Source organism: Scylla paramamosain, chromosome 26 (assembly GCF_035594125.1).
Source record: "Scylla paramamosain isolate STU-SP2022 chromosome 26, ASM3559412v1, whole genome shotgun sequence".
NCBI classification, from domain to species: domain Eukaryota; kingdom Metazoa; phylum Arthropoda; class Malacostraca; order Decapoda; family Portunidae; genus Scylla; species Scylla paramamosain.
In genome coordinates, this window is record NC_087176.1 from 1,555,400 (window position 1) to 1,577,176 (window position 21,777).

Consider the following 21,777-nt stretch of genomic DNA (forward strand, 5'->3'; position numbering starts at 1 on the left):
ACACACACACACACAAACACACACACACTGCAGCTGTCATTCATTTCCATGCCATCCCCAGACGCAGCATGAATAAAAAGGTAGCTCACCACTTCGCATCCAGCAGTCTGGCGCGCCACCTGTCTCAGTGCACTCCCACTTCAGCATCAAGACCACGTGCACGGTAAGGAATACATCAACGACAGGATAGTCCTCAACTAACCACTGAATAAGGATGTGAGTTGCGAATATGGATCGTAGTAATTAGGTTTTGCTTTAAGTTATTTAACAGGACAGAACAGGACTGAGTCAATTCCTCTACAGCTGCCGAGGACCAGAGTGTTCCCGCGACGATGACTCGAGCTCCCTTCCAGCCAACCGATTTGAGTGAACGTGCCAAATTTATTTCCATGTGGTTCAGTGGAAAGTCGATTCGCACTATCGCTCGGGAGACAGGCGTCAGTCCATCCACAGTCTGCAGGTGGATCAACCGGTGGCGCAATGAGGGCAGCTTGTACAATAGGCCTCGTTCTCATTTAGTACACTGGCCTCTTTCTGCACGTAGGCAAGTTATGAGTCTTTGTTTGCGGAGTTCATTTCTTCACAGCTATAATGGTTGTGTTTATCTGCATCCTAATGTTGCCCGTTAATGTCTCCCATAATAAACATCCATTAGTTGGGCTATATCACTCTCAGATATTTTCATATTATTTTCATACTGCAAAGCTATATCTGTCACCTTACGAAATCTTAAAAATTTATCATAATATTTGAGGAAAATAAGGCAAACTTTCATACATCAGCAGTAATACTGCAAAAAAAATGCCTTGAAGTAAAATGCAGAAACAGTTCATAGAGAACGTATGGTGTGGAAGCAAGACATGCAAAGAACACACCAGACGCGCACTGCTTCTTCACATGTAGTTTTTGACTCATGCTTTCGTAGGACCAGAATTTTTGGAATATGTTTTCTTTTTTGTGAAAGGTCATCGGCAGCTCAGCATTGAATAGAGCTGATCTTGTTCTTAACTTCCACCTGAATGTTGTGACTCATTTCATGGTAGGGTGTCAGTGCATGACAGTTCCAGAGTTTTTCAGATGATTCTTCATTCCTCCAAGTGTGAAGTTCTTGAATGAAGCATAATGATGTATAGAATCTCGCGCTCGTTCCGTCAGTGTTTTTATCCTTGAGTATTGCTACTACTATTATTAAACAGCAGAAGCAATTAAAAACTTTCATTATGCCTATGCATTACAATCAGGAAGCTATCAACACACTCCCTGGTGCTCAATACGTCTCTAAGAATGAATAACAAATTACTTGGTTTGTTTCACCGTTCAGATGGTGGCCGTCGCCTTGCTAACGTGGCTATTCTTCCTCAGTACACAGTCCCTGCGGTCCGCTGCACTGCTGCGTCAGTCCTCAGGTAGATGTCAGCATCACAATGTCCTCGAATGTGCTGAATGAAGAACAATATTCCTGTACTTGGCTACTGAATAACATTTCATTTATCAGTTCATTCACGCACCCGCGTGTCACTGTTCTCCATTGCGACAGAAAGCACAGCAACAGAAGAGCTAGCAGCAGTGCAAGGCGTCTGGGCGTCACAGCGTCAGCACCAGTGTCCGGCGCTGCTCTTGTCGGACAACCCTAGCCAGGTTGCTCTAACATTCGTGAAGGTACGTCACTCGTCGAGGCGAGTATAACCTTTTCCTTATTCGAGAACTGAAAGACTGCATTGGCAACATTTCATTGGATGATCATCATTACTCTCTAAGCGGCTTTTTCAGGAGGCCGAGGAGAAGCTTTCGCCACGCGGCATCGTCGTCTTCCTGGTGACCCCTCAACATAGGCAGGGTAATGGAACGCTGGTGTACCTCAAGGCGACGATCGACAAGGTTCGCCAGGTGGGTCATTCTCATGTAAAAACTGTATGTATTATTGTACTCAATTACTTGTTGCTAACAAATTAATTATGTTTTCGAGAAACAATCATATTCTTACAATGTTTCCCACAGCTGGGAGGAGCGTGGCACTGCCTGTTGGTTGTGGTGGTGAGTGATGACGCAGCCTTCTTTACCGCCTTCGCTCACCTGTCATTAAGGCATCACGCCCTCAGGTGGTCCACGAGGATCCTGGTCCTCACTCGCCTCCCTCTCAGCCACCTTGGCGGCCTGCACGGCCTTCTCTCCACCAGGAACGCTATGCTGCTCCTCGCGCACCAGGACCAGAAAACAAGGTAACCTTGTGTGAACTATTTTAGGGTTTCATTCATCCAGTTATCACCCAGCTAACATATAATCACAGAAAGCATCAATAAATATAATTATAAATAAATGATAACTTAGCTGTGGATGACGTGGCTGGGAGTTATGGAGACGGCCAGTATTGAGGGGCGATCGCTGGTATAGTTCTAGCCAATTGGTTAGTAGGTAAGACAAGAGCTCCCTTACGATACTCAATTGTTCTGACGTCTTAGTTCTTACCAACTTAACGAATTTAACTAAGGAAAACTGGGAGAGTGGCGAGAATGCATCGTAATAGGATTGTAGTGCTGGTGGCGGGTGCTGGCAGGCAAAGAAAAAAACACTCACCACGTTAGACAACAAAAGAAATGCGCATTCCGCTCACTTCTACTCTCATTTTATTTATTTTAACAATTACTACTTAATTTGTACTAGATTAACCTTAATTACTTCTTCATATGAATTTACAATTTATATACAATACAAACACAAAACAAACCAATAACACATTGATATTGTGTGATACAACGGAAATTTCCACGGACCTCAAGGGTCATGTCAGCAGTATCCGCCTCTAATGAGGAAAGACGTTTAGTTATAAGCAGTGTCCCGCAGCACAGCCCACACTTCCATGGCTGTATGACTTCATGTTTATAAAGACATACTAAATATAACAAAATTTACATTTTTTTTTCCATCCCTTATATATTTTTTTATAGAACCCTATTGTAACTGCGACATACAAACAGAGATGTCGGTGTATACGTTGCGACGCCATTCAGCCCCGCCACCATCCAGCCCAGGAGGGTCGCCAGCTGGTCCCCTGACAAGACTTGGAGACAAGCTCTGCAGTCTCAGCTTTTCCCAGAAAAATTCCTTGTGTTGGTGGAGTACACGTTGAATATTTGGTTACAAATGAGCAACATATAAAGCTGATGATACTTCCTTATAATGCAGCTTCAACTTTTAGTACTAAAAACACTTTTACGAGCAGATTCCCTTCAGCACCAACACTGACGGTGGCGGTGGAACTAATGCCTCACCACTCCCTCACGTGGGTGGACGACCCGCTTGCCGCGGAGGGACGCCGTCTTCACTATACTGGCGCCATGGCAAAAATTGTTGGTTATCTTGCGGAAGGTGTTAATTTTACGTAAGTTGTACTGAGTGTACTATGTTAATAAATGATGGAAAGACTTACAAGTATCATATGCCTAAAAGAATAGCTACTCTCTGAGCGCTCTGAACGAAGCACACGTAACACGACAGAAAAGTAATAAAGCAGCATCCAGCGCTTCATTGCGGCACTGTGGTATTGTGTTTAGCGCACTCCACTCACACAAGGTTTAATGAATGTTGTGCCGCACGGAAATTAATTGGTTTGTTTCATATGTTTTGGCGTACAAAACATATGTTAGCTGAAGAGGTTTCAATTTGTAACCAAACAGGAGAGGGCAGCTGGCAACCGATTCTCTCACAGTCTAATACAACTTCCCCTACATAGGTGCAGGTTCGTCCTGTCCCCCGACAGGACGTTCGGCACCATGCTGTCTGACGGGTCATGGACCGGCATGATAGGCATGGTGGTGCGGGAGGTGAGCAAAAAAATTTTCCGGTCATGTGAATCCGTTTTGAGGACCATTCTTTATTTATAGTGCAATACAATATAACATCGTATGCTCTATTCAAAGAATAATTCATGTTGTTCCAGGAAGTAGATATCGCTGCAGGACCGTTCATGTTATCACCGGCGCGGGCAGCAATCATCGATTACACCGTGGCGGTCTGGACAGGTGACCTGAGGATGGTTAGTGGACTGAGAGGCCTGAAGATAGACCCATGGGGCTTCCTGCTGCCCCTCACACCCTTGGTGTGGGCAGTCACCCTAACGGCACTAGTGGGAATACTTGTTGTCTTACAAGTGCTTCACTTCTATCTGCCTGGCAGGTCATTGCACTACTGCGGCTGGGCGGCTGACACCTTCAGTCCTGTGCGCGTCCTTCTGCAGCAAGGTGAGACCTCGGGGACCGTGCGGGGCCCCTCCTGCCGGGGGCTGCCTTGCCTCTTGAAGGTTTCCGTGCTCTCAGGGAGCAGCAGTCGTGCCCTAATGAAGAATAACTCTGCCTCACTCACTCCCAACGCAGACGTGGTGTGGCCCGCGGAGTGGTGGTGGTGGGAGCGTTTGGTGCTGGGGCTGTGGATGCTGACGACGCTGGTGCTGACGAGGAGCTACGCCGGCAACCTCATGTCCCTGCTGGCCGTGAGATACGTGCCGCAGCCCTTCCAGACACCAAGGGACGTTCTCAACGATCCTCACGTCGCCATGATATGGCAGAAGTATTCCAAGAATGAACATTTTCTGAGAGTGAGTACAATACAATATACTACAATGCTGGAATGTAGGTAAGATATAAAAATATACACTACATTTCCTTTTTTTTTTTTCAACATTTTTGTCTCTTACAACAGAAACATTAGATAGAAGGATATTGGTAGCTACGAACAGTCACTTCTTTGAATATAACATTTCTTAAAAGTTCAAATTGTGGTTCTTAATAACTATTATGTAATTCTTCATTGAATAATACTTCTTGTTTCAGACTGTAGAGTCTGGCGTATTTCGCGAGGTGGCAGAGCTGGAGGAGAAGGGTCGCCTCAAGTTTCTCACACAGGCACAGTTCCAGGAGAGCCTCGACACCCTGGTGAGGTCCGGACACCACGTGCTCGTCGACAATGGGAATGCTGTTCGCAACTTGGTAGCCTTGGACTTCTCCCAAAAAGGTAAGTGTTCAAAATTCGCTGATAAAAGTACATCTCTCTCTCTCTCTCTCTCTCTCTCTCTCTCTCTCTCTCTCTCTCTCTCTCTCTCTCTCTCTCTCTCTCTCTCTCTCTCTCTCTCTCTCTCACACACATACACACACACGCACATCTTGCTTCATGTGTTTCCACAGGTCGCTGTGACTTCTATCAGTCAAGAGATGGGTTTCTGCCATTTTCCTCGTCTGTAATAAGCCAGAAGACGCATCCCATCATACATGGTTTCAATCCAAGGTAAGATTCTTCACAATAAATAATCAACGAATGTATATTGTTTTTTTTTTTTTTTTCATTTATCTTCAACAATATATTACCTGTAAAAGTGATTATTTTCAACATCATACGGCCACCAAATGTAAAGAACAAACTTATCTTTCAAGGAGTAAATTAAAAAGATGTTTATCTATATAATCATCACCGAAAAGCAATGTTTCATGAGGCACAATGCGGAGGGCACGCAGAATTATCGGGTTGTGCCTACCTTGCTCTAAATCTACGCTTTTTTCTGTAAGCAACGCAATTTCTGCCACTTTGCTCTATTGTATCTTATGTAGCACTGCTGGAGATGGATATATCGCTTATTTGTTTATTAAAAATCCCTCATCACTAAGTACAATACCACAGGGTGATGTCTCTCACGGAATCAGGACTCCTCAAGTACTGGGCGGAGGACGTACCGAACTTCACTCGATGTAACAATGTGCCCAAGACAGTGGCGCTGTCCAACACTCTCTCGTTTAGCAGCCTGTGGGTGCGTGTATATTAATCGTATATACAATGCCGTTAAATATCTTAATATCAATATTGATGATGATTGTGATGACAATGATAATGATGATGATAAGGACAATTATAGTAATAACAATGATCCTTTTTCCATAAACTTCCGTTTTGCGTTGCAGGGAGTGTTTGTGTTGCTGGCCGGTGGTCTGACTGCCGGGCTGGTGGTTTGGTGTCTTGAGCTGCTCAACAGTCTCGCCAAGAAATCCTCATAGAAAAAGTTGTGACCAACGCCATGTCCTGCACATTTCACGACCAGTGTCAAAAGAATTACTCCAAACTTCTTTTAATACAACAAATGTAAAGTATGCATTCAAAAAACATGTCACACACACACACACACACACACACACACACACACACACACACACACACACACACACACACACTACAGCTGTTATTCATTGATAACTTGCCACGCCATCCCCAGACGCAGCATGAATAAAAAGGTAGCACACGATTTCGCATCCAGCAGTCTAGCGCGCCACCTCTCTCAGTGCACTCCCACTTCAGCATCAAGACCACGCGCACGGTGAGGAATACACCAACGACAGAATGGTCCTAAACTAACCACAGAACAAGGATGTGGGATTGCAAATCGTAGATTTTCCATTAAGTTATTAAGCTAGAGAGAACAGGAGTGAGTCAATCCCTCAACAGCTGTCGAGAACCAGAGTGGAGTGGACGTGGTGTTGCAAATATAGATCGTAGTAATTAGGTTTTGCATTAAGTTATTTAGCTAGAGAGAATAGAAGTGAGTCATCCCTCAACAGCTGCCGAGAACCAGAGTGGAGTGGACGTGCTGTTCCTGCGACCATGACTCGAGCTCCCTTTCAGCCAACCGACTTGAGTGAACGCGCCAAATTTATTTCCATGTGGTTCAGTGGAAAGTCGATTCGGGCTATCGCTCGAGAGACAGGCGTCAGTCCGTCCACAGTCTGCAGGTGGATCAACCGGAAGAAGAATGAAGGAATCTTGTACAATCGACCGCATCGTTACTTAGTACACTGGCCTCTGTCAATAATTGATCAGAGTCTTTACCTACAGAATGCATTTCTTCAAAGTTATAATAGCTGTGTTTCTCTCTATCCTAATGTTGACAACTTACATTTCCATTACAATTAAGCAATACTTGGCTTATAAAAAGTTACACGAGTAGAATATTTCTGTATCGTAACTGTGATCTCACAAGACCATGCTTCATTCCTTATAGCAACGTTCATACAGTTTGTTAGGTATCCATCATAAGTAATGCTGCATAAAGTGCCTCGAAGTAGAATATAGAGAAAAGAGACTGCACTGCTCATAAACAACGTGTAGCAACGGGAGCAAGACAAAGCCAAAGGTCATCAATACACCGGATTTGCACCGCTTTTTGTAATAAGTTTTCGGCTGATGTTTTCGTAGAGCCTAAACTACTGGAATGTGTTTTCTCTTCTGAACGGTTACTGGCAATTCAGCGTTAAAGAGAGTTTATTTTGCCATTCAATTTTACCTGTCTACTGTTAATCATTTCATGGCAGGGCGTCACTGAATAAATGTTACAGGCTGGACGACTTTTCAAATAATTATTAATTTCTCCAAGTGTGAAGTTCTTGAATGAAGGATAATGGTGTTGGGGCCTCGCGTTCGTTCCGTCAGTGTTTTTTATTCTTGAGTATTGCTACTACTATTATTAAACAGCAAAAGCAATTTAAACTTTCATTATTCCTATACATTACAATCAGAAAGCTATCAGCACACTCCCTGATGTTCCAAGACTTCCCGTTCAATGCGTCTCCATGAATGAATAACAAATTGCTTGGTTTGTTTCACCGTTCAGATGGTGGCCGTCGCCTTGCTAACGTGGCTATTCTTCCTCAATACACAGTCCCTGCGGTCCGCTGCACTGCTGCGTCAGTCCTCAGGTAGATGTCAACATCACAATGTCCTCGAATGTGCTGAATGAAGAACAATATTCCTGTACTTGGCCACTGAATAACATTTCATTTATCAGCTCATTCACGCACCCGCGTGTCACTGTTCTCCATTCCGACAGAAAGCACAGCACCAGAAGCACTAGCAGCAGTGCAAGGCGTCTGGGCGTCACAGCGTCAGTACCAGTGTCCGGCGTTGCTCTTGTCGGATAACCCTAGCCAGGTTGCTCTAACATTCGTGAAGGTACGTCACTCGTCGAGGCGAGTAAAACCTTTTCCTTATTCGAGAACTGAAAGATTGCATTGGCAACATTTCATTGGATGATCATTATTACTCTCCAGGCGGCTTTTTCAGGAGGCTGAAGAGAAGCTTTCGCCACGCGGCATCGCCGTCTTCCTGGCGGCTCCTCAACACACGCAGGGTAATGGAACGCTGGTGTACCTCAAGGGGACGATCGACAAGGTTCGCCAGGTGAGTCATTCTCACGTAAAAACTGTATGTATTATTGTATTCAATTACTTGTTGCTAACAGAAGAATTCCGTAGAAACAGATGAATTCTCTTTTCAAGAAACAATCACATCCGTACAACGTTGCTCACAGATGGGAGGGGCGTGGCACTGCCTGTTGGTGGTGGTGGTGAGTGATGACCCAGCCTTCCTCTCCGACTTCGCTCAACGGTCACTCAGGCGTCACGCCCTCAGGTGGTCCACGAGGATCCTTGTCCTCACTCGCCTCCCTCTCACCCATCTTGGCGACCTGCACGGCCTTCTCTCCAACAGGAACGCCATGCTGCTCCTCGCGCACCGAGGCCAGAAAACAAGGTAGTCTTAAATTTAACTTGCTAATTATATGAAAGTTTGCAAGAAAAAATATGATTTATATATATATATATATATATATATATATATATATATATATATATATATATATATATATATATATATATATATATATATATATATATATATATATATATATATATATATATAAAACACAGGTGTCGAGTTAAACCAACTCTGCAGAGTGAGGTTTATTGTTGCAACGTTTCGCCGTATGGCTGACGGCATTTTCAAGCTATAAAGCATAAAATACAAAAATATAATACAAGCTAAAAACGAATACAAAACGTATATAAAATGTAAAATTTATAAAAATAAAGGAAAATAAAATATTTAAAAGATTGCATATATGGAAATAAAATAGGAAAGGGTGCGTGTTGGAGGTGGACTATAGGAAGAACAGACGAGAAATTAAAAGGAAAACACGGATGACGCTTCGAAGTGTCATACGAGACGGCGAGGGGGCAAGATTTTGTTTGATTTTTTATGTATGATTCCTACTTTTTATAATCAGTGATTCAAGTATTTTAGTGACGCTATGTGAATTTCCTCTTGCTATAATTTTAAAATTATCTAAAGATAAGGGTGATTTAAAGTAGAAGAATGTTCACGTATGGAAAATAAAGCATGACTAGAAAGCGGCCAGCCTGTTCTAGGGGACGCATCTCTATGCTCGGCGATGCGAAGGTTTGGGTTCTTTACTGTTTCACTGATGTATCGACATTTACATATTGAACATTTGAATTCATATACAATGTTAGAAATCAGCAAGGGAGGAATGCGGTCTTTAAAAGGAAAATCATATTTAAGAGAGAGGATAAGTGAATATTATTTTAAAATTTTCATCTGGGAAATGCAATTCCAATAACTGATCATGTTTTTTACGAATAATGAAACTTAGTTGGCCATAAAATGGGATCTGATGTAATAGATTTGGTCTCAGTAGGTTTCGGAGTGGAGGTGGGATCGGCTTTGAGCCCCTTTCTGTTTGCAGTAGTTATGGACAGACTGACCGAATTTAGATATTTGGGGTCCACGGTACAGAGTAATGGAGACTGTGATAGGGAGGTAAAGAAGAGAGTGCAAGCGGTATGGAATGGGTGGAGGAAGACGGCAGCAGTAACATGTGACAGAAAGGTTTCCGCAAGAACAAAGGGAAAGATTTATAAAACAGTAGTGAGACCCGCCATGCTGTGCGGTATGGAAACAGTACCGCTAACGAAAAAAGCAGGAAGCGGAGTTAGAAGTAGCGGAATTGAAGATGTTGCGATTTGCTCTTTATTCACTAATATTACTCTCAATGAGACCACTATCATTATTAACAAATTGTTTGGTAAGCTACGTACTTTGATGAATTTTTCTAGGAAGCTTTTCGGAGATTTGTTTGAATTAGCGGTAAAAGAGTTCCCGTTCCTTTTCAACGAAAAATTATATATTCAGACTGAAGGAATTGCCATGGTGTTCTTGTTTAGGTCTCTCACTTGCCAATACGTTTCTGTCACCTCGAGGAAAAGTGGTTATCTGACTATTCTACTTTTAAACCAGTTTGTTATGTAGATGATACATTTTTACTGTTCAATAATACCGACTACATATCCCTTTTCTTACAGTATCTTAATTTCAAACACAAACATTAGTTTCACTTTTGAACTAGAAAACAATAATTCACTTATTTCTTGACGTCCAGTTCTCCCATAAAGACAATAAAATTGTCAACTGTGTGATAATTTACGCATGAACTACTTATCCTTTATTCCTAAATTATTCAAAATTAATGCCATCCTAACTTTACTATACAGATGCAATACTATTTCATTAGATTGGTGTTTATTCCATGATGGAATTCTTTTCTTGACTAACTGTCATGGGACAAATAGTAAAGGAAAGTACATTAAAACAGACGATAATATCATTCAAGTAACGAGCATGTAAAATTATTTAGAATTTCGTAAATAAAACCTTGCCTATACTTTTGAGAACAGTAAGAATTTAGAACAAGAAACTAAATGTAATTATGATCTAAAAAGTGACAAATTATATATCTGCAAATGATGAGGAAGTTTGGTGGCGGCGTAATACCATCCTTCCTACCAATGCCAAGAACATGGAAAAAAAAAAAAATGTTCCCAGCTTTTGTTATGCCAGTCCTATATAAAAAATCTTATCACAAGATGTTGTAGGTTGTGGAAATGTATGAATCATGAATTATGAAGAAATTCTGAGATCAGTATTTGAGGCCTGAATTTCTTATTATACAGTGTTAGGGCCTAGTCGTATGTCGGAGCATTACTTAAAATGTTCAGAATAATTTTAAGATAGAGAAGGGTGATAAACTTTTAGGGCTATTGCAAAAAAAAAAAAAAAAAAAAAACTCTAGTTACGCCGAAGGGTCTTATTTGTATGGCGTGCGGTCCATCTATAAGGCTTGGCGCGAATTTGCAACCAGAGACACTAACCAGAGGTCTTGTCAATAGTAACGTCTCCTTGTCCGAGGATTTCATATTGTTTACCAAACTCGACTATATGAGAATAACCATTTGTGCCTAATATGAAATAATTACGTAATTTAAATCATCCCTTTTCTGTAGATAATTTCAAAATTATAGCAGGAGAAAAATCACAGTGACACTAAAATACTTGAATCATTAATTATAAAAAGTACGAATCCTATATTAAACAATCACACAACATCTTGCCCTCTCGCCTTGTCATATGACACTTCGAAGCGCCATCCGTGTTTTCTTTTTCTTTCTCGTCTCTTCTTCCTGCACTTCACCTCCTACACGCTCCCACATCAGGTAACCTCTTCTCCCTTTCCTATTTTATTTCCATACATATATATATTTTTTTAAATATTTTATTTTCCTTTATCTTTTAATCTATTTTACATTATATATGCGTTATATTAGTTTTAACCTTGTATTATATCTTTTGTATCTTATGTTTTATAGCTTGAAAATGCCGTCAGTTATACAGCGAAACGTTGCAACGGTAAACCTCATTCCGCCAAAGCTAGCTTAACTCGACACCTGCGGTGTCCATACACGCTCTTCTACACGACGGAATATATATATATATATATATATATATATATATATATATATATATATATATATATATATATATATATATATATATATATATATAAAGCCCGTGACATACAAACAGGGATGTTGGCGTGTACGTTGCGATGCCGTTCAGCCCCATCACGAAGCTCCCCAACAGAGTTGCCAGCTGGTCTCCCAGCAAGACTTGGACACAAACTCTACAATCACAGTTTTTTCCGGACAAGTTTATTGTGTTGGTAAAACATTACGTTTCTGTGAATAAGAATTACTTACTTTTCCTATACATATCAAGAACATCAGCTGATAAAACTTCCTTACAATGTAGTTTCAACATTTTGTCCAAAAAACACTTTTACGAGCAGATTCGCTTCAGCACCAACGCTGACGGTGGCGGTGGAGCTCATGCCTCACCACTCCCTCACATGGGTGGACGACCCGCTCGCCAAGGAGGGACGCCGTCTCGTCTACACCGGTGCACTGGATAAAAGCGTTACGTATCTTGCAAAAGCAATGAACTTTACGTAAGTTTTTCTTATGAATATTGTGCCAAGTTATTAGCCTGTCTCATCCGAGTCTTCCATAACGAGCATCCAGCACAGATTTTTTTTTATTTATTTATTTTTTTTTTCGGGATTTATGTCCGAGTTGCCATAATTAATTAATGCCAGGATATTGTCTCGTAACAGTAAATAGTTTTTTTGCATTAGGTTTCCGTTACACAGAGTAGATACCTTCCCAACTTCAAACTATTATGAGATTGGAACCAGCGCGTCTGAAGGCCGTGGTACCACTGCACCACGACGGTCCCTGAAAAAAAATAAAAAAATAAATAAAATAAAATAAAAAAAATAGATACATATAAAATGCGGGTATAATGAAAGAAAACATTCCTGCAGTGCAAGTTTTGATAATGTTTTTCACCAGTTTCACATAAATGGATAAGAGATTTTATGTGAATAATTTTCTCTATCACATCCTTACACAGCCTGCCAATACACAGGCACAGGTACGTGTTGTCCTCAGACAGGACGTTCGGCACTATAATGCCTGACGGCTCCTGGACCGGCATGATGGGCATGGTGGTGCGGGAGGTGAGTGAAGCCTCTATGTTCACTTCTTCAGAGATATATACGTATGTATACTTTAAGAATTACGTTATATACACTTTGACTTACGTTATCTTTAAGGCAATAAACTCAGCCAATCACTCAATTACCCAAAAAGATCTTAAGTCACTACAAGTCAATACAGCCGTGCGGTACAACATTGCCCTTAAAAATGGAGTGCATTTTCACTGTATAATTTTCAAAGAATAATGAACGGGAGCTTGCCGTTTACTCAAGATGCAATGCAAATATATAAAAAAAAAAAAAAAAATACTTATTCAAAACTTCTTTTTTTTTTTTTTTTTCAGGAGGTAGATTTTGGAGGTGTGCCCTTCATGTTGTCGCCAGCACGGGCAGCAGCAGGAGACTACACTGCGATGATGTGGACTGGAAACGTGATGATACTTGGGGGGCTAGGAGGGCTTAAGATTGACCCGTGGGGCTTCCTGCTGCCCTTCACGCTCATAGTGTGGGCAGCCGCCCTGACGGCACTGCTGAGTGTGCTGGCCTTGCTGGAAATATTTTCCTTCAGTCTCTCCAGCAAGACGCTGCATCGCGGCGCCTTCAGCCCTGTCCGCGTCCTCCTGCAGCAAGGTGAGACCTCGGGGACCATGCTAAGGCCATCCTGCTTGGGGCTGCCTTGCGTCTTAAAGGTTACCGTGCTCTCAGGGAGTAGCAGTCGTGCCCTAATGAAGACAAATTCTGCCTCACTCACTCCCAACGCAGACGTGGTGTGGCCCGCGGAGTGGTGGTGGTGGGAGCGTCTGGTGCTGGGTTTGTGGATGCTGACGACGCTGGTGCTGACGAGGAGCTACGCCGGCAACCTCATGTCCCTGCTGGCCGTGAGATACGTGCCGCAGCCCTTCCAGACTCTGAGGGACGTCCTGGACCACCCGAGCGTTGCCATGATATGGCAGAAGTATTCCAAGAATGAAGAATTTCTAAGAGTAAGTGAATGTAGGACAAGGCGAGAGATATAATTATCATCTCTGTCTTTCGATTCCATTATAATTTAAGTTAAGTAACATCGATTTCTAAGAAATTGCTGACATTTATTACTATAACTATACTTTATAAAAGTACTTTCAATATTATGCCTTGTTTTTTTGTTTTTGTTTTTTTTCTGTGTCAAGGAGAACAGCCTAGGGCAATTTTTCTGTTTTATAGAAAATAGTCCGCACACCATGCCACTCCCAAGAAGAATCAGAAGTATAGGAAACAGAGTTTACCAACATAAAAATAAATAAATAAAATGAAAGTGAGGATACTAATTAACTCTTGCATTAGTTAGGTGGAGAGAATTGGAGTGAGAGTTAGGAGCATGTCTTGTGCAGCGAGGTCGCCGGAGAGGAAGAGGCATGAACTTAGCAAGCTCTGAAGAGCAGTAACCATGGAAGAAACGGTAGAAGACAGCAAGGAGGTGCAACACCGCGGCGGTGACTGAGACAACCAATTAGGCAAAAGAAATCGAAAGGACGACAATCTTTTGAATCTACCGTGTTTAGAGAGATGTGTGAGTTGAACGTCCTCATAAGTCAGAGCAATACTTCATACATGGACGAGGCGTCTAAATGAAGTAGCAGTGAGGAGGACAAGTATTGCGGAAGGCGACACTGAACATGTAACTTCATGGAAACTGCTTCATTGCAAAAGATTCGAGATTTCTTATTTGGAAGGAGGGCAAGGATAGTAGAGCGTCAGTGAAGTAGAGGTGATAGTTGTCTGGAAGGTTGTGTCGAGTGCATAGAATAGATGATGAAATTGGAGTTTTGATGCAATGAACAACGCAAAGTTTGCCCTTTCCCAGTCTGGAATAATAATGAGATCACACGTTAGGAGTTCTGTAGTTTCGCTACTATTTTTTTTTTTTTTTTTTTTTTCTTCTCAGGGTGTCCAGTCAGGTATGTTTCGAGAAGTGGCGGACCTGGAGAAGAAGGGGCGCCTAAAGTTCAACACACAGACACAGTTCTCTAATAGCCTTGACACCCTGGTGAGGGCCGGAGACCACGTTCTCGTCGAAATTGATACCACTGTTAAAAACTTAATGGCCTTAGACGTTTCCAAAAAAGGTAAGTGTTCAATCTCTCTCTCTCTCTCTCTCTCTCTCTCTCTCTCTCTCTCTCTCTCTCTCTCTCTCTCTCTCTCTCTCTCAACTTGCAACGTGTTCCCACAGGTCGCTGTGACTTCTATCTGTCCAGAGATGGATTTCTGCCGTTTTCTTCTTCTATAATAAGTCAGAAAACGAATCCCATCATTCAAGGTCTCAGTCCAAGGTATGATTGTTGTTGAAATCTTTTCTAATAATGTACAAATAATTAATGCATAAACGTTGGCTATGATTCTGTTCTTTTTTGCTTCCTATAACTCCAAAGAATCATTTTCTACTTACGTACTAGATAAGAGTATCAAGTCTTCAAAGTAACAACATTATCTTATCCAAGAGCAAATACTTTTTTGTTTCTCCTTTCCTTCTCGTGTTTGTTTCTCAAGTATAGGTTGAATTTTTCTTGATTTATTGTCTTTCATTTTTTTCTTCAGTATATTTTAATTTCTACAATAAAAGTTTGAACCTTCATGAGTGTGTATTACCCCACAGGGTGATGGCGCTGACGGAATCTGGACTCTTCAGGTACTGGATGCAGGACGTCCCCAATTTCACTCGATGCAACAATGTGCCCAAAAAAGTGGCGTTCTCTACCACTCTCTCGTTCACTAACCTTTGGGTGCGTGTGTATTACAGAGAGAGAGACCACCTGTGCCATGCTGTTCAGTCTTAAAACAACCCTAATGACATTGATAAGACTTACGTTTCCGTGCTGTTACAGGGAGTGTTTGCATTGCTGGCGGGGGGTCTGACTGCTGCCCTGGTGGTCTGGTGCCTTGAACTTCTGAACCTACCGGCCAAGAAGTCATCATGGAAAACGGTGTGACCAACAGTGTTCATCCTGCTTTAAATGTTCTTCTCATGAAATCTTAAAACTGGGATGTCATCCGCTTACCCAGTTAAATTAAACGTCACAATTAAAGAAAAAAATGCAATTTTATCCCCGATAAATAAAGACCATTTTCTTTTTTTCTTTTTTTTTTCTTTTTTTTGAAGTTTGTTTGTTGTCATGTTCATTTGAGCACTGTCCGGCCATAGGTGAGCTCATGTGATTCAGATCCCATTTATCTTCTCCGCCAAAAAGGTGATTGACGCCAAGCCTGAGCCAAGAAACAACAGGTAGAAGGCGCCTTGCAGGTGGTCCATACTCAGAACTACCTCCTTCTCGTCCTCCTGCAGGTGACACATTGCCAGACTTGTATAAACGTATGGTTAGATTTTATGTCAAGATTGTATGAATGTATGGTTCATTGCCAAGCTGGTATATACAAGTAAAAATTATAAGGTTCCATGTCAATCATGTCTGAAGGTAGAGTCCAGTGTAAAACCTCGTATATAGGAAAGTTGAGCTTCAATACTGAGCTTGGACAAGTATAATGTAAGGTTCAATGCCAAGCTTATATAAAGGTATGGCAAGGTTCAACTCGTTTATCAACCACGTCTAAGAATGACATTATACCAACAGACGGGACACGCAAGTCATTATCGTTCTTCAAGGTAATTTACCTGCATATTATTTAACTTGTTACTTTTAGAAAAAATACATACCAGTCTCTAATGCCATACAGTTTTCATATTAACTTCGTTTAGAACACAAACTTAATTCTATGAGGTAAAAAACTAATCACAAGTCTTGTATTTAACATATTCATACAAAAGTGATAAAAAGAAACGATGTTTTCATACCAGTGAACCAAACACATTCGTTGCCTTAGGAGCATTCTTCGCCCTGGTCTCCTTCACGCGCTGCGCCACCACTACCTCCGTCCAGTGTTTTACTAGCCCTGCATCCTCAAGGCGAGACGCGAGACTTAAGAACGCTTCCAGAAAAGGAGCTCCTTTCCTACAGGGAGGAGGGGCAATGATTCATGTTCTCGTTTTGAGTGGGTTACAACTTTTGGTCTAATTTTTACCACCTGTTGTATTTGAGATGAAAAAAATAAAGAGGAAAATAACTTTCTTGGTGCACTCGTTTATAAATAAATTAATACAAACGAAATCAACGAAAGAAACCACATGCCTTGGATCTACAGCTCACGGGTGCACCAGTAGTTAGGGTTATTGTTAATTGTTTTGTTTAATCCAGAGGGACAGGTATACCTTACCTACCTGATGCCCCACCCGAAGCAGGCCAAGATGCCCCGCTCCTCCCTGCCCATATGAAAGGGCATCTGGCCATACTTATCCACGTAGCTGGACGCCATAATTACCATGATGTAATTCTTGACACTAACCATCGAATATCTTCCTTCTAGAACTTTCTGAAGTAGTTCCTTTAAAGGAAGCTTCTGGAACATGGTAAGAAATCAAGAGTAAACGTTTAGACTGAAGTATGAAAACTTATGCCAATGATCAATTTTCCGCCTACATCAGAAATTCAAAGCTGTCTAGCATTTCTGTCAGTCTTCTAACCAACTCCACGCACACAAATTATTCATGGATAAGTTCTGCTTTTGTAACTACTGTTGGTACGCTATTGTTTCTATTTCAAACCCTGCATATAGTTTTTAAATAAATTTACAAATGTTATTATAACTTTAAAATAACCAGTAAAGCAAAATAAATACACCTATTTCCAACAATAATATCATCGTACGCTTACTTCCATTCTCTGATATACTTCTTGCACTACTTGGTCTGTGCTCTTTTCAAAATAGTTCAGAGGTTGTCCATCCAACATCCAAGGTTCAATACCCCATCTCCAGTTGTCGAATTCCACAAGATCCTGAAATCCCTCTGGAGTTTGGGACTTTGCCTGGACGGTGAGATGGGAGATCAGCGAAGACTTGAACCCAGTGGCGATGACGAGACAAAACACCAGCCACCAACCCATCAACATCTGAGGACAAATTAAACTATAAGGTAGATGGGCACTGAGGAGTGACTGAAGAATCAAGAGTCTGCTAAGTAAAGTCTGCACAGAAAGAAAAGTTAAGAGAAGTCCATGAGTACCTAAGATATTTTCACTTCAAATCCAGAGAAAACGGAAGACTGTCGTTTGTTGTCCGTACCTTCTTGAATCAAGTATATGAAAGACAATGACTACAAATGGTGCACTATATAGCGCACCTGGCCTGAAAAATTCCTTGAAGGATCCGCTGGCGGCTTTTCCAGAAGAGCACCCCAGCCGTACATGAGAGTTCTCACCAAACTGACACCTGGACCGCCTGTTGCTGCTTTCCAGAGTAGCTGCAGCAACCACGCCGTCACGCTCCACACTATCAGGCCCACCACTAAGCCGACCCACAGCTCGTCTACAACACAAACTCAACTTCATGCGAAGGCAAATCACAACCAGATTTTCATTATAAGATTAAGATACCTAAATTCTATGACCTGTAAATTTAAAGACCCAAAATATTATCCATTACGGCCCCTTTTTTCAATGACTCTTCTTATACTCCTCACTTGCACTCCTTCCTCTCCTTCCTTCTCTTTTTGCACCATGAAATATAACGAAAGAATACTTAAAACAGCTACAAGAAACATACTAGAGAACGGTCTCATGATGGACATGACAGCTGACAGTAGGGAAGGCTTCTCAGACAGAACCACCAAGTAGTCGGTCGGTTCTAGACGCAGGTAATCAATCACCTCAAGTCTATCGGAGGTGGGGCTCAACAAGAGGCAAAAATCGGACTCCTCACGCTGCAGTTCGCCAACTAGACCACTGTACTGGCCCTGGGCGTTGAGGTTCCCAAAGGAACGATCTGGAGTTTCCCACACCTCATACCTATGGTTTGGGAAATTTCTCAGACGAGGGCAAAGTGGAAGGGGCAGGCACCTTTCTAAATGAGCACCACCAACATAGAACCAATACATTATAACGATTTACAAATATATCCACTATTTTTTTCACTAATTTCTGAATTCAAGCTTTTTAAACCTTCTGACTGAGCTTCAATACATAAATAACTGTGCCTAACTGCAGGGAATTACATCGCCAAGATTTACCTCCAAAAGTAATTCGAAAAAAAGCGTAGGACCTTGTCAAAAGATAACAATACTATTACTGGAAGTTTTCATCACCAAAAATTAATTCATAGACCACGCTCCTTCAACCTACGTGAAGTTAAGAACAGCGGAGGCGGTGTTGAGTATTCTGACATTGAGCGAGTCTTGTAGCGTCACCTTGGTCCCTCGCTCCTGCGTGTCCCTCGAGTAGGCCACGTAAGGGAAGTACGGCACGGTGGTCACTTCAAAGGTATGGCCTCGTAGATCCTTGAAGGGTTCTGGTATATCAAAATGTTTTCAGCATACATCAAAACTGGTCATGACTAAGGTAAAATTTAAGTATTAGATAAATATATTAGTTTTTACTGCCATCTACATATCTAAGACTTTAATATTAAATAATATTAAACCACCACATTGAACTACGTAGGTTTCTATATCATCTACCTTCTATCTCAATAATAAATAGGCTTTATTGCTATCTACCTCACATGTCAACATTAAACACCAAGGAATTCTTTCATATAAAACCTGAAAGGGCTGAGGAGAGATTAGTAATGCTGAGGTTCTCTCGGTCCAGCTCAAGGTTCATGCGGCCCACCAAGCGAACTGCAGGCTCGCCGCCATCACAGTACACACATCTCCAGAATACACTTACTCGCCCGCTGACTACACAAGATACATGGAACAAGCAAATAATAATAATAATAATAATAATAATAATAATAATAATAATAATAATAATAATAATAAATAGTAAAGTAATTACAAAATTCTAGCTTGGAGCCACAACTAAGGTCATATGAAATAGATAAGTAAATAATGAGAAAAAAAAAGTAATTACCATTATGACTTTTTTTCAGATCTGTAATCCACACATAACTGTTAAATCATTAGTAGGATAGAAATACATTATTCAACAATATATACGTATTGAATGTTTCAGTAACCAGGAGATAGACTTATTTTTCTGTAGATTAGCGTTTCAAATTCCTTTTCACTCCATTTTTTGTTCCTCTGTTTGATTCATTTCAGTGTCTAAGGAGCCGTAACATCGCGGTCACATGGCGCCAGTGAAAATGTTCGAAGCAACAATATTGATAGTAATAACAAAAGTGTGGTAACAACAATAAAAATGAAAAAAATAATAAAATAAAAAATGCTAACAATAAAAAGGAAATGGGATGAATCAGCGAAAAGCGAAGTGTTACTACAAATTAAGAGGGCCTCCGTTTATCCTAATATACCATATCAGGATATGTATATGGTACTGACGTTTAAATCGCTGATATCACTGAGGTTCGTATTATTATTATAGAACACCAGATACAGAACTACTTTACTAGACTCTTCAGAAGATCCTGCCAATCGAGGGTGTCCGGGAGAGGAAGGAACTGAAGAATGAAGGGCAAGGTAGAGGCCATGCATTGTGTTTCGGAGACTGTGATGAAGAAGAATATCTTTCACCGAAGTCTTGCCTCCGACCAAAACCACTCGCGTCTTCGGTTTCTTCCACAATCCCGCCTGTTCCAATAGCCTAGCCAGGAGCCATAGGTCAGATGTGCTCAGTATCTTCATAGTGAAAAGTAACTTGCATTCAGTTTCAAAGACTTTCGTTTTCCCTCGATCAGCTGGCAATCTTATAAAATCTGACATCTAACAGTTTCATTAGATTAGAGGATTTGAGATTCCAAGAAAATTATGAGTGGCACGTTAACCGACTTAAGACTGACTGTACATTGTATTCAGAATCAACATTACCTGAAGGCCAGTACAGTTTCGTTAGCAGCCTCGTTAGTATGATCGAGGTGGATGATAAGTACTTGGCAAACTGTTGTGACCTCTCCTGACAGGACCTCCTGTAAGCTGTCCTCTCTCATTGTGTCAGTCGCCACCACTGTCCCCTCGTTCATTTGACTGAAGCAAAACATTACCACATCAGAAATAAGTCACGTCTTAGAAGACTGTTATTCTTATTCTGAAAGTAAACAAACTTTCAAATAATTACTTTCGAATAGCGGAGAACACAGGTGAGTGAGGCATAGTGGTCAGCAGGACCAGATGACAACTCGAAAAGTGTTGCTTCACCAATCCGGTCACCAACGTGCTCACCTGTGCGGCGCCCACCCGGCTCATCGGTGCCATCTGGCCCATCGGTGCACTCCCCAGCATACTCAGGAGTAAAAGCATCAAGTTCTTCGATAAAAGCATTCCTTCATGTACTGGAATGTTTCTCTTTTGTAAAATTCAAGTAATCAGCTTTTTACTTTCAAAATTGATACCTGTTATTGTTGCTGTCATTGTTTTTCTTTTGCATATATAATTTATTGAAAAGTTTTGTTGAAAATTCACACATTAACCCGAAATCAAATTTCAAAATACTTTAAACGCAAGCAATGTATTTGGATGCACACTCTACAGGCGATGATATACAGGCCAGCCTATTATGATAAATGGAAAGAATTACATCTAATATAGTATAACAAGCAATAGAATGGTGAATATACACAAATATATATATATATATATATATATATATATATATATATATATATATATATATATATATATATATATATATATATATATATATATATATATATATATATATATATATATATATATATATATACAAAAAAAAGAAAAAGAAAATGGTTACACTCCGTTCCTAATTCACAATTATTTGAAGCCTCAAAGTGATTGATTGACTGGTTAAAGAAAGAAAAAAAATAATAAATAAATAAATAAATAAAAAGCGGGGTGGAATGCTGCGGGAAGGCGCAGCAAGCCTCACAGTGGAGTACATAGGCTGTACAGTACGCAGGCTAAGCCTTGCAGTCCAGTATACAGGATCAGTACATTATAAATATACGCAGTACATAGGCACAGTACATTATAAGCTATATTTTCACACCGTAACCATTACTGTATAAATAGGAAATAACAGCCAGATTGCTATACACAA

At 41.0% G+C, this 21,777-nt stretch overlaps 4 protein-coding genes across 4 annotated transcripts; 3 read left to right on the forward strand and 1 right to left on the reverse strand.

The window, feature by feature from the left end:
• The first annotated feature begins 203 nt into the window (after nt 1–203).
• On the forward strand, nt 204–3,390 carry LOC135113894 (uncharacterized). Its single transcript, XM_064029522.1, has 5 exons — nt 204–1,406; nt 1,538–1,659; nt 1,771–1,887; nt 1,999–2,219; nt 2,976–3,390. Exons 1-5 carry the CDS (start codon nt 1,322–1,324, stop codon nt 3,154–3,156), a joined length of 726 nt encoding a protein of 241 aa, XP_063885592.1. The 5' UTR covers nt 204–1,321; the 3' UTR covers nt 3,157–3,390.
• LOC135113492 (glutamate receptor 1-like) lies at nt 3,336–6,038 on the forward strand. The gene is made up of 6 exons (XM_064028733.1): nt 3,336–3,379; nt 3,731–3,821; nt 3,938–4,591; nt 4,827–5,007; nt 5,691–5,794; nt 5,946–6,038. Exons 1-6 carry the CDS (start codon nt 3,336–3,338, stop codon nt 6,036–6,038), a joined length of 1,167 nt encoding a protein of 388 aa, XP_063884803.1.
• On the forward strand, nt 5,953–15,707 carry LOC135113560 (glutamate receptor ionotropic, delta-2-like). Its single transcript, XM_064028827.1, has 12 exons — nt 5,953–6,355; nt 7,646–7,730; nt 7,862–8,562; nt 11,749–11,880; nt 12,011–12,169; nt 12,649–12,739; nt 13,063–13,348; nt 13,481–13,701; nt 14,643–14,823; nt 14,928–15,027; nt 15,351–15,477; nt 15,580–15,707. The coding sequence occupies exons 3-12, from the start codon at nt 8,342–8,344 to the stop codon at nt 15,682–15,684; spliced, it is 1,623 nt and encodes a 540-aa protein (XP_063884897.1). The 5' UTR covers nt 5,953–6,355; nt 7,646–7,730; nt 7,862–8,341; the 3' UTR covers nt 15,685–15,707.
• A 197-nt stretch (nt 15,708–15,904) lies between these two features.
• On the reverse strand, nt 15,905–21,119 carry LOC135113559 (glutamate receptor ionotropic, delta-2-like). The gene is made up of 11 exons (XM_064028826.1): nt 20,821–21,119; nt 20,574–20,729; nt 20,156–20,349; nt 19,344–19,481; nt 18,925–19,090; nt 18,350–18,591; nt 17,928–18,112; nt 17,461–17,697; nt 16,968–17,146; nt 16,545–16,701; nt 15,905–16,031 (listed from the first exon to the last, which is right to left on the reverse strand). The coding sequence occupies exons 1-11, from the start codon at nt 21,021–21,023 to the stop codon at nt 15,912–15,914; spliced, it is 1,977 nt and encodes a 658-aa protein (XP_063884896.1). The 5' UTR covers nt 21,024–21,119; the 3' UTR covers nt 15,905–15,911.
• Between the last annotated feature and the right edge of the window lie 658 nt (nt 21,120–21,777).

Bases quoted from the DNA above. Each gene is read 5' to 3' on its own strand.
- LOC135113894 (XM_064029522.1), top strand. From the start codon at position 1,322: ATGGTGGCCGTCGCCTTGCTAACGTGGCTATTCTTCCTCAGTACACAG. The intron at 1,660-1,770 runs GTACGTCACTCG...CGGCTTTTTCAG, and splicing joins TTGCTCTAACATTCGTGAAG to GAGGCCGAGGAGAAGCTTTC. The intron at 2,220-2,975 runs GTAACCTTGTGT...ACATACAAACAG, and splicing joins CACCAGGACCAGAAAACAAG to AGATGTCGGTGTATACGTTG.
- LOC135113492 (XM_064028733.1), top strand. From the start codon at position 3,336: ATGGCAAAAATTGTTGGTTATCTTGCGGAAGGTGTTAATTTTAC. The intron at 4,592-4,826 runs GTGAGTACAATA...TTCTTGTTTCAG, and splicing joins AGAATGAACATTTTCTGAGA to ACTGTAGAGTCTGGCGTATT. The intron at 5,795-5,945 runs GTGCGTGTATAT...TTTGCGTTGCAG, and splicing joins TCTCGTTTAGCAGCCTGTGG to GGAGTGTTTGTGTTGCTGGC.
- LOC135113560 (XM_064028827.1), top strand. From the start codon at position 8,342: ATGGGAGGGGCGTGGCACTGCCTGTTGGTGGTGGTGGTGAGTGATGAC. The intron at 11,881-12,010 runs GTTGGTAAAACA...TTTTACGAGCAG, and splicing joins TTTCCGGACAAGTTTATTGT to ATTCGCTTCAGCACCAACGC. The intron at 12,170-12,648 runs GTAAGTTTTTCT...GCCAATACACAG, and splicing joins GCAAAAGCAATGAACTTTAC to GCACAGGTACGTGTTGTCCT.
- LOC135113559 (XM_064028826.1), bottom strand. From the start codon at position 21,023: ATGCTTTTATCGAAGAACTTGATGCTTTTACTCCTGAGTATGCTGGGG. The intron at 18,592-18,924 runs GTAGGTTGAAGG...CCCAAACCATAG, and splicing joins TCCGCTGTTCTTAACTTCAC to GTATGAGGTGTGGGAAACTC. The intron at 17,698-17,927 runs GTGCGCTATATA...ATTTGTCCTCAG, and splicing joins CAAGGAATTTTTCAGGCCAG to ATGTTGATGGGTTGGTGGCT.